We start from the raw sequence: 12781 nt of genomic DNA, 5'->3' as shown, positions 1-12781 counted from the left end.
TATTGTTCTTCTCTTCTAGAGATGTTATTTTTTTTAAAAATATACATGATTTTAACTTCACAAATGAGATTAAAAAGTCATCACATCACATGTAAATAAATGGGACACATGGTGAATTTTTAACATTTGTTATGGAATTAAAAAGCTTCGCCTAGTGAACAATTTGTTTTCTAAAAATCCCGTAATTTATCTTTCATCTTGCTGTTGGTTACTAGTTGTAGTCTCGCAATATGCTTCAATTCTCTTTAGTTTTTAGTTTCAATTCACTTTATTTTCTCTGAAAAAGTATGGTGTTCTTGTTTCAAAACATACTATAGTGGTTATTTTGTCCACTTTTTTTTTCTCCGAAAGGTGATTTTAGTTTTTAATTTCTAGTTATGTATTGGTGTATGTATTAAATTTTGATAAATCTAGCATTAGATTTATGAACCGTTCTTAAAAGGTCTTTATTATGATAGAGCACTATGACAATGTTCGCAAAATTGGACTTCGATATGAGGATGATGGAGGTCATTTTAGATTTCCTTTGATGTATCACTGATGTGGAGGGATTAGTTAATCCAAGTTTGTTTGGTCAATGTGAAGCATCTCTAGTTTGTTTTTAAAATTTTCTAGTGTTTGTTTAATATCAATTTATTTTTCTCTTTTGGACTTATTTCTGCAAACAGTGACACTTGTGCATTAGTTTATAATGTATTATTCATCATTTGTATTATGTGTCATTTTTATATTTTTTGTTCATGATTCCACTAATGAAAATATTTCTCAAAAAAATAAAATAAAATTGCAAATACATATTACAATTAATTCAAAAATTTTTTTTTTTAAAACCAAATTTTTTAATATGTAATTTTGTATGGTAATGGGCCTATGAACAAAATGTATAGAAATGGGCCTATCCTATGGGCTGTTACAATCTGCATCAGCTGCAGTTGAAATCAAGAAGCAGAATAGGACTGGGTGTGGACTGTAGAATTTTATTGGATGAAAAATGGTGGGCGTAGAGCGTTGACGTCGCCGACGGCTGAGTGGCCACAACAGAACCTACATACTCCAATACACGATTCAAAATACAGATATCAGAGTGAGTGAGAGATGAGGCGACAGGTTTAATCCAAATTCGAAAGGGAGATTGAAGCAGCAAGGAACAACAACAACAAAAGTAGAGCAAGACTAAGATCGAGTTGATGAATTGTGCAAAGAAATTGGAATAGGAATTAGGAAAAAAGAAATGGCTTACAGGAGGAGGCAACAGCAGCAGCAGCAGGGAATATTAACATCATCTTCATCATCATCAGCTGATGTAGATGCAGATGATTTGGTGGATTTCGAAGTAGATGCAGCCAAAGCCATAAGGGCATCTTCTGCGCACAAAGATTCGTCTTTCTCCTCCGCTTATGGCTATGGTCCCCTTCATTCTTCTTCTGCTTCTCCTCTCTCCGCCCCCAAGGTTTCTCTCTTTTTTTCCCCCCTTTCTACTTCATTATATATTCTTATTGCGATAATTTTCCTCGTCATTCTTTGAAAACCCTAACCTCCTTGGACTGCTTGTCTCTCCAGGATTCCCGCTCCCATCAATACGAATCTATGAAATCTCTAAATGAATCCAAGCAAGGATTTTGGGGTTCTCTCGCTAGGAAAGCTAAATCCTTTTTGGATGATGATAATAATAATAGTAATAGTAATAATAATAATAATGTGCAGTACCAGTTTGAGTCTGATGGACCACCAAAATCAAAGCTGCCTCAGAGTCAGAGGCCAACACCAGAAATGGTCAGGATCCAACTCATACTGTTGCTACCATTATGTGTTTTAATTCTATCAATGTTTCAATATTGGTGTTCACTTTTTGCTATCTGCAGTACCATAATACGTACCAGTCAGATGATAGGCATCAGAAAACAAGCAATCCCACATTGCAGAAGGGCATAGGTGCAATTACATCATCCCTTAATTACATTGGTAATGCTGTTGAGGTTAGTTCATCAATCCCCTTGCTTTTTGCTGGTAACGAATATATAAATATTCCAAGTTTTAGTAACATTTTGCTTTATAAAGTGTTTGCATAAAAATAGAAAAGAAATTCTTTTTTGTTTTTTTAAGGGCTGTTATGCTTTCTTTGGGCACTTCTGATCTACTAAAGTGTTTTATACGATAGTTTTTGGTAGCCAAGTGTTGCCCACATGTCAGTCTTTTTGCATTTTCCCTGTCATAGAACTTTCATCTCTCTCTTGCATCTTGAAATGTTTACAAACCTGTTTCATTCTTCTTTGCTTTGCTTTGCTTATTAGGAGGGTCTTACAATTGTGGAGAACCGGACCGCAGGCATCATTCAAGAAACCCGCAAACATATCAAGAAAAAGTCTAGTGGTTCTGTGGCACAAAATGAGTATGCTAAACAGCCACAAATGCAGCAGCAAGTACGAACTCCGGTGCAAGCTGATCAAGAAATTCAATTGAAGGCATCTCGTGATGTAAGGTGGCTGCTTTGTGTCACTGGTTCATATCATGGATGTATTTTTCTGTTTGCATTGTTAGTGCTCTGCTATTATATAGCTCTAGAAACCTCAGTACTGGATTCTTTTAACAATATAAAAGTGACACAAATGTTTTTACCATGCATGAGAAAATAAGATTGTTCCTTCTTTCTTTTAAGGTAATTTGTAGTGGCATATATATAAGTGCAGGAACCATATAAAATAGAACAATGAATATTCACTGTTGTTCATGTGGAAGATGGGTGTTGGGGATGTGAAATAAATTGCGCACATCATTTTTTCCCCTCCAATGTAATAACCTTTTTGTTGAAAATTGGATGGATGATTTGGCTCTTTGATTTTGTAACAGGTTGCAATGGCTATGGCTGCCAAGGCAAAGCTCCTTCTTCGAGAGTTAAAAACCGTTAGAGCTGATTTGGCTTTTGCAAAGGAGAGATGTGCTCAGCTTGAGGAAGAAAATAGAGTCCTTCGTGAGAATCGTGACAGAGGTGACAACCCAGAAAATGATGAGTTGGTATGGATTTTCCTCATTATTGCATCCTGTGTTGTATTTATATTCGATTTATGGCAATTTACTCATCTGCAGGATCTAAAAGTCTTATTTGTTTGGAGTGAACTTCAATTTTACCACTTAGAATGATGGACCAATCTACCACTTGTTTTTTATCGAATGCAATTTCAACCTTGTACTTTAAATTTAGTTTAAAGATGGTCAAAAAGTTAGCTGCACAGAATATGATATGGAATATTCCTTCAGTCATTAAATGTTGATTATTATTGAACCAAATTAAAAATTACAACTGTAACAAAACTTTAATTTTCTCCCACAATAATGTCTGAAATAATAGATGCTGTATGAATGGATAATCTTCTTGAGCCTACCTCTCACTGTATGAAGATAATTTTCTGCTAAAAAACAGAAAATGAAGGATAGCCTCATCTGATTATGCAAGGTTGAAGTTGAACTTCCTATAGTTTATCATGTTACAGAATATTTCCTCTTTTTTCATAAACCATGTAGCACAAGTGCCTTCTAATCTATGGCATCTCTCTTTGTGATAACTGAAGCAATTTTGTTTAGACATGTAAACCGTTTTATTCTTTTCTATTTCTATTGCTATTTCCAGATACGTCTTCAACTGGAGACACTGTTGGCAGAGAAGGCACGACTAGCTCATGAGAACTCCATCTATGCACGTGAAAATCGCTTCCTGAGGGAGGTTGTTGAATACCACCAACTCACTATGCAAGATGTTGTATATTTAGATGATCGCACTGAAGAGGTCACTGAAGTTTACCCTATCAAGGTACCTTCATTACCCAATATCAACTCCATGCCTGCTACATCAGGAGCATTACCATCTGAGGCATCTCTTGACACAAGTCTGAAAATAACTCCGAATATCACTGTCTGTCCTGTGCCACCCCTGGAGTTTGCGGAGGGTTCCCGAAGTTCTTCCTGACCAAGGTCTCATAGCTCAACTTTAGACAGACGAGGATGTGAGATACATATGGCGAAACTTTCTATATGGCCTCACTTCGCATTTGATATATACGTTTTTTGTATGAAGGAATTGAGATGTTGCAGTGGTCTTTGATTCACCGTTTTTTCAATTGTTTAACACTTTACTACGATCTTCCCCATCTTGATTGATATATAGGGGGTTACCATTGTGTATTTTAAGCCCTTTGAGACTTGATGAGTTGATGGTCTATTTCTGAAAAAAAAAAAAAAAGTGGGTTTATGCAGTAACAAAATTAAGATGCTATTATGCTGAACAACAATAAGGTTTGAATGCAGGTTTTCTTAGCTTATTCCATCATTATTATTATCATTATCAATTACTATTACCTATACATTTCCCTCATTCAAGTTTAAAACTTGTGCACTAAATGACATCATTTCATCAACTTGCCTCAACTTGTTTTGAAAATTTTTTATTCTTACTTTCCCTTATAGAATCATTTGCTTCACCTTTTGTTTTAGATGAAAACAAGAAAAAAAAACTTGGTATTTTCCAGACATTATTACTATTGTCGCTTCGCTTAAATCAATTTGTTTGGTGACAGTGATTTTCTAGACTAGGGAAAAAAAAACGCACAAAGACAAAAGGCTTTCTTGGTCTATGATTGTGGCCAAAGGCCAATTATGTCAAGAACACAGCAAACGATGTCGTTTTATGTTTGGAGTTTGGATGCTTTGGTGGTCGTTACAATTATTACGACACTATCACATAAGCTCCAATGGCAATTGGCAATATCCTATCCATCCACAACCAGATATATATATATACACAATATCCAAAAAGCAAAAAAGGAACAAAAGATGTAAAACTAAATACTTGGCTGAGAAACTTCCTTTGTTTGGCCATTCTAAGCAAAGCAAACAAAAACCCTTTTCTTTTTTCTTCATAACAAATTAAAAGAAAACTAATAAGCAGGGCAATGGTTTCACTATGCTTGAATTCATTGCCACTTCCACCTTCATCATGCCCCAAAAAGCTTACTGAAACTTCCTCTTCTTTTAGTAATGGTAGTATAGGAACAGCCTTGAAGCCCATTGTCGTCAATGGAAATCCTCCCACTTTTGTTTCTGCTCCTGGTCGCCGTATAGTTGCAGGTTGTTTATTTATTTATTTATTTTTCTTTTAACTTGTCGTTTTTCTTGCTATAACTCCATGTAACGTAAGTATTTTTTTTTTTTTGAGAACCCATGTAACGTAAGTTAATTTTCTAATTTTATGCTCAACTTCTATGCTTTGATCTAGCTCTTGATTCGTGATGTTGATTTCTGTAGCTTTGAGAAATCTTGTTGCGTGGTACAAAGACTTGGGAATCAAAAAGACCAACACAGTACATATCAGTTATCATTAAACGAGATCATAGGAAACATAGAACCATTTTGTTGTTATTGCTTTTGTGCCTACCTTTTTAGTCTTAAATTCAAGCTTCTCCACTTTTAAGTCCCAAGATTTAGCTTTAAATAGCTAGAATGTATAAAATATTTTAGATAGTTTGCACCCCACATGATTGAACTGCAATGTGAAATTAGCTTAAAATGTCATTGCCAATGGTGGAAGTAATTCAATTGATGAAATCAATCAAAACTGGATAACATTTATTTGTCATTTATCTATATCTTTATATGCTTCCATGTGTAGTTGGAGATCTACATGGAGACCTTGATCAAGCAAGATATGCGCTTGAAATGGCTGGTGTCTTGAGTTCGGACGGTCAAGACCTATGGACTGGAGAAGATGCGGTATTCTTCTTCTTCTACTACTTTTGTTGATAACAATGATGCAGAAAACTAGAATTTTTCCTATGTTGTTTCTTACTATCATAATGGCCAACTATACCCAATGTGGAAAAATTCTTGTGTGTATGGATTTGTTTCTCTACTCAGAACCCCATCTGATGCCTATGTTTCTGTTTGAGAAAAAAGGTACTTGTTCAGCTAGGAGATGTGCTTGATCGAGGAGATGATGAAATAGCTATCTTATCCTTGTTGCGATCATTAGGTATACAAGCCAAGGCTAAAGGTGGAGCTGTTTTCCAGGTTTGTGATGCTAAAAGTAGAACAGCTTTGGTGCATTTTACAAATCAAATTTTGAAGTTCAAGTTGCTGCAGTGCATTCTTAAATCCTGCTTACATGTTAAGCATGTCTAGATGTTTACACATGCAACAGCTCTATATCAATTTAAGAATGCTGACAGTCTTTTTCTTGATGCAGGTCAATGGAAATCATGAAACTATGAATGTGGAAGGGGATTTTAGATATGTAGAGTCTGGCGCTTTTGACGAGTGTGCCGATTTCCTGGAATACTTGAATGACTATGAATATGACTGGGATGAAGCATTTGTTCGTTGGTGTGGCGTGTCTAGAATATGGAAAGATGAACGTAAAATGTCCAGAAACCATTGGGGTCCATGGAATCTGGTAAAGGTACTAAAGTTCTCATTCCTGTCAATCGACTGAACTACTACATTTCTTGTTCCTTAAGTATTGTTCATTTATCATAAATATGTTGCACTTCCTCTTTCATCTAAGTCCATGTTATAGTGTTTCTTTCTAGTTGGTTACTAGTATACTCCCAGAATGTAGGGTAAAAGGACACTTTCTATGTCCTCCCTATTTATTAGATACCATTCTGATAAAGATCTCAAATTATTTATTAGGACAGAGACAAAAGGGTTTGATCGCCAGATCAGTTCTGTTTAGACCGGGTGGTCCACTAGCGTGTGAGTTGGCACGACATGCTGTAGCTCTTAAGGTTAATGATTGGATCTTCTGTCATGGTGGCCTCCTTCCTCACCATGGTAAGAAAATATCAACTTGCATATTTTGCATGAACCAGTTTAGTAAAATCATTATCATTCATCAAATAATACCGTAAGAAGTTCTTTCTCTTTCTTTTGTTTTGAATTCTCTGATAGGAGTCTTGGTACTTGCACAGTTGCTTATGGCATAGAGAAGATGAACAAGGAAGTATCTCAGTGGATGAGAGGCCTTATTGAAGAGGATACTAATCGTAACATGCCCTTCATAGCCACAAAAGGCTATGATAGCGTTGTTTGGAACCGCTTATACTCTAGAGATATTTCAGACTTGGCGGATTATCAGATTAACCAGGCAAGTATGCCAACTAATAGTTTTAGTACTTATTGCCTTCAAGAACTATAATTACTTGTTCGTTAGCAGATAAATGCTATTCTTCAAGAGACACTGCAAGCACTAGGAGCTAAGGCAATGGTGGTTGGCCACACACCTCAATTCTCCGGGGCAAATTGGTATGCATACTTTGTTGAAAATGTTTTTTTTTTAACTAGTAAGGTATTCATCCATTCTACATTTAGTTATTAACATCTAGCCTTCCCTGCAGTGAGTACAATTGCAGCATATGGCGCATTGATGTTGGAATGTCCAGTGGAGTTCTTAATTCGAGACCAGAGGTGAACTAAATATATACCAGTATTTCACACTGTTTATTAAGAAAAAAATGATCTTAACATGCCATACTGAGATTGCATATCATTAAATTCCTGCTTCTTTATGGATACTCTTTTGTCAAATGTGTTCAGCCATGCCTATGTGCTTCATTAACAGTGGAAGCCATTACTGATGCATATATCCATGATCCATCCCTGTGTTTTTGCCAATTTGATTTTGTTTTTAAACAACAGCAAAGTTGAGTTGAGAGAGAATTTGTTTTGGATATGTGTTCACTAGGTTCTAGAGATAAGAGATGATAAAGCAAGAGTAATAAGGAGCAAAAGGAACAGAGTCAGTGAGCTTCAGATGGTCGACTATCTATAGATACAGGAAGTAAATATTCAGGTATCAACTATTACTTTTCGTCCTATTTATTTATTTATGTCATTACTTAGATGAAGCAAATACTGGACAATGGTTTCATCTGTGTTGTTTTCCCATTTGTATATGCAGAATATTGTTGCTTCAACTTTCAACTACAGTTGGAGTATTTATAAATTGCAGGAATCATCATCCAGAAATATGATGATGAAAAAGAAAATATTTGCAAAGGCAACTTTTGTAAATCAACAGAGGAAGGTGTCTGAGAAGCTGAAGTTGATCCCGGAGCCAGGCTGGCTTTTATGTCTAATCATTTTTCTAATTTTATTTTTCTTTCCTGCTCTGTTGTAAACTATTTCAATTGTGAATTTGGCAGGCAGGCTTATATTTTAGTTTACAATAATACATGTATATTTTTATTTTATTGCACTGTCTAATTTGCTCCTAACATATTGGATTTGTGATATAGACCACTGGTGCTAGTTGATTCTAAATATAAATAGTCTTCTTTCTTACAACCACACGGCCCTAGAGGGCTTTCGACCGAGTAGAGAAGAAGAGTAAGTTGCATACAAACATCACATTTATGGCATGGCTTCTTTTATTATCCTAAGCAAAGTAGTGATAATGTAGTTTTGGAGAATGAAGCGCAGAGGAGACCGAGAAGGGAACAGAAAGCATACGTCCATTGAACACCGAATGTCCTGCCAGAGGGCTACTCATCTACTCGTCAATAACAATAAATGACAAAACTAATCAACAAACACTAGCACATAATCTTCCGCTTGCAAAAATAACATTTCAATTTCAATACTCCAATCTTCCAGCTAAAACTCAAAACTTTCTACCTCTCATTCTCGTGAAACCAAACACAAATAATCATCTCACCATTTTATAGGACCATTAACATTTATTATTATAACAAATAGCAATGTATACACTCTTCGGATACCACTTAAATAGACCCGCAACATGCCTGAAAGTATATGTATTGCTTTCCCATCCCTCGTGTCAACCCCATTGCTTCGGGTGTTGCTCATGCAGCTGCACAATACATTGTTTGCAATTCCTTACGTGCCACTTTCACTGCTAGCATTGATTTCTTGGAAGAATGCTTTTGCTGCTTCATATGTTGACCAGCAGATTGCAGCAGCAGGAGCATGGAAAAGCATTCGGGGAATCCATCCTCTCATGAGGCCGTTGTACCCATCTTTTCGCACTATTGTTTTGACCACGTCTCCAATAGAACTACTCTTAAATCTGTCACACCCGCATACACCCTGTGGAACAATTTTCAATAACAATACTACCACAATCAGTAAAGCAAGATGCATATAATTAATCAAAGTAAAAAAAATCAGCTCACTCAAGTACAAATATAAATCTTGAAGGACGCCAATACACAAATGTTTCAATTTATCGTCAAAAACCATCACTAAAATTGTAAGCAAACCAGGATGGACCAAAAATAAAGACCTAATGAGCAAGCACTTAAGTACACATGTATCGAATAAAGGGAAAGTCTGCATATGGTATTAAAACACAACTCAGAAGATGATACAAGCATTCAGTTCAAGAGAAATGGTCTCAATCATCTTTGCTAGTGTTAAAGGTGTTAGTAACTAAGACTATGTAGCATTATATTCCAGATGTTGGTTCAGTTAACCAGATAAAAGATAATACAGCACACAAAATAATGGAAGATTATAAGATCTACAAGAAGAAACATGAGAGGCATGAGACAGTTGTCAATTAAAACCATCCTAATCATTTAAGCCATAGCTATGGATATATTCTATTAATTAGGGGATTACAACAAGTACTCGGAGGTGAATAATAACTTTGTCAAAGATTGATTCCATTTTCTAAAAGGGCCAGTAGCAGCAAACAAACTGATAATGAAGGATTTGACCTAAAAGCAAAAGTAAATGATATCATCTGTCTGGAAACACAGACAGAGCATAAACTGATTACACTAGGATAGCCGGGCACCCTTTTAACTGTCAATACATAGAATTTTCCACTTACTGCATCCACTAAACAAAAGCTCCAAATATAGCTAGCATAAACTGATTATAGCTTCAGCCATTGCAACAAAATACATTAAGGGAGAAAAAAAGAGAGCAAAAGATTAAATTACCTGACACTGCAACTGAGTTTTGACTACATCAAGTGGTGTAGTGATAACGGCAGCAGAAGCCCCAGCAAGAGCACCAGCCGTAGCATGGACAATCACCCGCTCATCACTTACACTCTCTGGTGAAATCTCAATCAAACCCCTTTTCAATGCCTCATAAGTTGTGAAGTGAACGGCAGTATACGGTGCATTCATGAGCACTGTTGTCCTGTAGGAAGCATAAAACGCCCCAAAACCTTCCTCTTTCAAAACTTTCTTAACACAATCAAACACCCCTCTATAAGCAGCACTATTGCCCAACTGTAACCTTTGTTTCACCGTATCCATGGGCGTAAAAACGGCGTCGCTTGCTACCGTCGCGCAAACACCGGATACAGCATGAGCCGCCGAGTTATTCGGGTTCTCACCGGAAAAATACTTCTTGCAAACCTCGTATACAGAGAAGTAGACGGCATGGGCAGGGCCAGCCCCAAGTCCCATGGCCCCGATTCCCCGATATAAGCCCGGGAGTCCTTCAGATTTGAGAATGGAACGGAGCGCGTGACGTACACCCACCGATTTGATGGGGCAAGAGCCGAGGGCTTGCATATGAGTCTTGACGGTGTCAACAGGGAACATAGCCATATGCTCAACGCAGCCGGCAACGGAACCAGCAATCATGAACTGCCAAAAGTGGAGCCCGTCGTGGGGGCTCACGATTACTTCCGGGTGAAAATCCGGTGGCTGTGGGACCGGCCTGAAGTCTGAATTTTGGAAATTTGTTGTGGTAGCTTCTGTCGCCATCAAGAATAAAGAATTGGAGAAAAAATTGGGTTTTTTGGAATGAAGAATAGGGACAATTAGGGTTTTGTAATGGTTTTAGCGGTGAAGTTATAGCCATATAAAACTTTTACTCCTCTAAATGGGAACTAAGATAGGATTGCATATTTGAAGAGAAAAAAAAAGGTCAAAAGAAAGAATTTTTATCTTCTTCTTGATCCTTTCTGTCAACAGTGAGTGATTTTTCCGTGTTAAATTAACAGATTTGAAGATTTAACAAGCCAGAGAGATGAAGATAGACAAGTTGCATTTAGGGTTCCAAGAAATGGGGGTTTCTTTTCAATTTTTAACGTTTTTTTAGAATTTGGTGTGTAATAATTTAGCCCGCACAATTTATTTGGTTCCTTGTTGGCCAAATTTGGACTTTGGAGCCATAAACCCCCAGAAATAAGACTAGATAAGGCCCACTACGGCCTCAATTAGAGGACTTCTATTAGTCAAAATCAACTTTAAAAGTGATATACAAGGAAAACTTGACTGAGAAAAGGAGAAAACAAAAGAAAAAGAGGAGAAATTTCCTTGAATGCCTAATGCCTTTAACATGTTAGTTTTTAAGCATTCAATCACAGAGGAAGTTATAGAAACATTTTCGTGACCAAGTGATACACACTGTATCACTTAAGCCTTATAATTTCAAGAAACGCTTTATTTCATTTAACTAATCTCATGACTCAAAATACACCCTTTCATTAGGTATTTATTAACCGAAAATATCATTGTCCTTAATGATGGAAGGAAGGAACCCTCCTTTGCAGTTTCAACAAATTCTCACAAGTAGCATCCTCTGGAAAAGTGTTTGTTCATTTCACCAAAACCTCAATCGTAATCCTGTGTCCCTTCTTTACCATACGATGATCAAGAATCTGATCCGTCTCCTTAACCATAGCTCCATCAGTGCCCACAATAGGTATATTAGATTAACAGTATTTTAACATTGAAAACTCACTAAAAATTGTAGAAATCGATTTAGAGGTTGAATTAAATATGAGTTTAAAGCTTATTAAGTCTAGTTTTACATAAAAGAAATGATGTAAGCAATAGAATTGTAGATTATGAGATATATGAACTTTTGTGAGACAATGTCAGAATGATTTTGAGTTTTCCTATTATGACTTTGAAAAATTATTACAAATTTACAAAAATATTTAGGAGCTTAAGCTAAAATTTATATGCTTAAAATATTGATGAGTCTATTTTCAAAGGAAATAAATGTCAACATAATATGAATCTTGTACTGAAAAGAAAATTAATTTTTTGTGGAGAAGGGTCAAAGCTGCCTAACAGCAGAATAAAGGAAAATTTGAAGAAAATACTGAATTAATTGTCTTAAGTGGAAATTTTGAAAATTTTAAGGTAAAAAGTTCATTGAGTTTAGTTTCAAAAACAATAAACGGATCTTAATTTAGAACGCTCAAGACCAAGATATAAATAATTTGGTGACTGCCATTGAAGTGGAAAATCTTGCTGAAAATATGTAATTAGTGAAATCGTAATTAATGTTATATATAAGCATACTATACTCGAAATCAAAGGTTCATATATACATATACACATGTACATAAAATATGTGGAATTGAGAGGAAGAGGAAAGTGTTATAAGTGATAGATTTGTTAATACATAAAAATAATTTAAATGAATAGTTGAGACATTAAGTGAATAATTGTTATATGATGTATTAATGAACTTATTTCTAAAATTTTAATAGTTTGATTAATCTTATAAATTTGATTGAGAATCATATGGTGTTGAAATTGGAAATAGATGCATATGAATTATATGAATTATGGTATATAAACTTGATTGTAGGTTATGAGAAATGATAAAATATAAATTAAGTGGACACAGAATCAATGTCACGACAACAAGTTCACCATTCCCGACGAGCTCAAATCAGTGAGTGATGTCGCAACGAGGATCCCCCAATGTTGCTTGGATTGAGATTTTGAAAATTTTGTAATTTGGTCCCTATTCAATTATAAACTGTTACGAGAGCTATTGGAAGCTCGTATTG

General features: G+C 35.8%; 3 protein-coding genes across 3 annotated transcripts; 2 read left to right on the top strand and 1 right to left on the bottom strand.

Annotated features, from left to right (window-relative positions):
* The first annotated feature begins 904 nt into the window (after positions 1–904).
* On the top strand, positions 905–4313 carry LOC108486777 (rRNA biogenesis protein rrp36). The gene is made up of 6 exons (XM_017791001.2): positions 905–1450; positions 1561–1773; positions 1863–1976; positions 2292–2474; positions 2848–3012; positions 3626–4313. The coding sequence occupies exons 1-6, from the start codon at positions 1232–1234 to the stop codon at positions 3959–3961; spliced, it is 1230 nt and encodes a 409-aa protein (XP_017646490.1). The 5' UTR covers positions 905–1231; the 3' UTR covers positions 3962–4313.
* Positions 4314–4792: 479 nt separating this feature from the next.
* LOC108486477 (shewanella-like protein phosphatase 1) lies at positions 4793–8313 on the top strand. The gene is made up of 10 exons (XM_017790543.2): positions 4793–5118; positions 5660–5760; positions 5944–6057; positions 6233–6445; positions 6684–6819; positions 6957–7132; positions 7202–7290; positions 7383–7452; positions 7730–7837; positions 7946–8313. Exons 1-9 carry the CDS (start codon positions 4944–4946, stop codon positions 7814–7816), a joined length of 1161 nt encoding a protein of 386 aa, XP_017646032.1. The 5' UTR covers positions 4793–4943; the 3' UTR covers positions 7817–7837; positions 7946–8313.
* A 279-nt stretch (positions 8314–8592) lies between these two features.
* On the bottom strand, positions 8593–11351 carry LOC108486479 (uncharacterized). Its single transcript, XM_017790544.2, has 2 exons — positions 9954–11351; positions 8593–9093 (listed from the first exon to the last, which is right to left on the bottom strand). The coding sequence occupies exons 1-2, from the start codon at positions 10731–10733 to the stop codon at positions 8884–8886; spliced, it is 990 nt and encodes a 329-aa protein (XP_017646033.1). The 5' UTR covers positions 10734–11351; the 3' UTR covers positions 8593–8883.
* Positions 11352–12781: the final 1430 nt, after the last annotated feature.

The sequence above is a fragment of the Gossypium arboreum genome, chromosome 13 (genome assembly GCF_025698485.1).
Source record: "Gossypium arboreum isolate Shixiya-1 chromosome 13, ASM2569848v2, whole genome shotgun sequence".
Taxonomy (NCBI): Eukaryota; Viridiplantae; Streptophyta; class Magnoliopsida; order Malvales; family Malvaceae; genus Gossypium; species Gossypium arboreum.
Note: the sequence above shows the minus strand (reverse complement) of the source record. Positions and strands in the feature narration are given on the sequence as shown.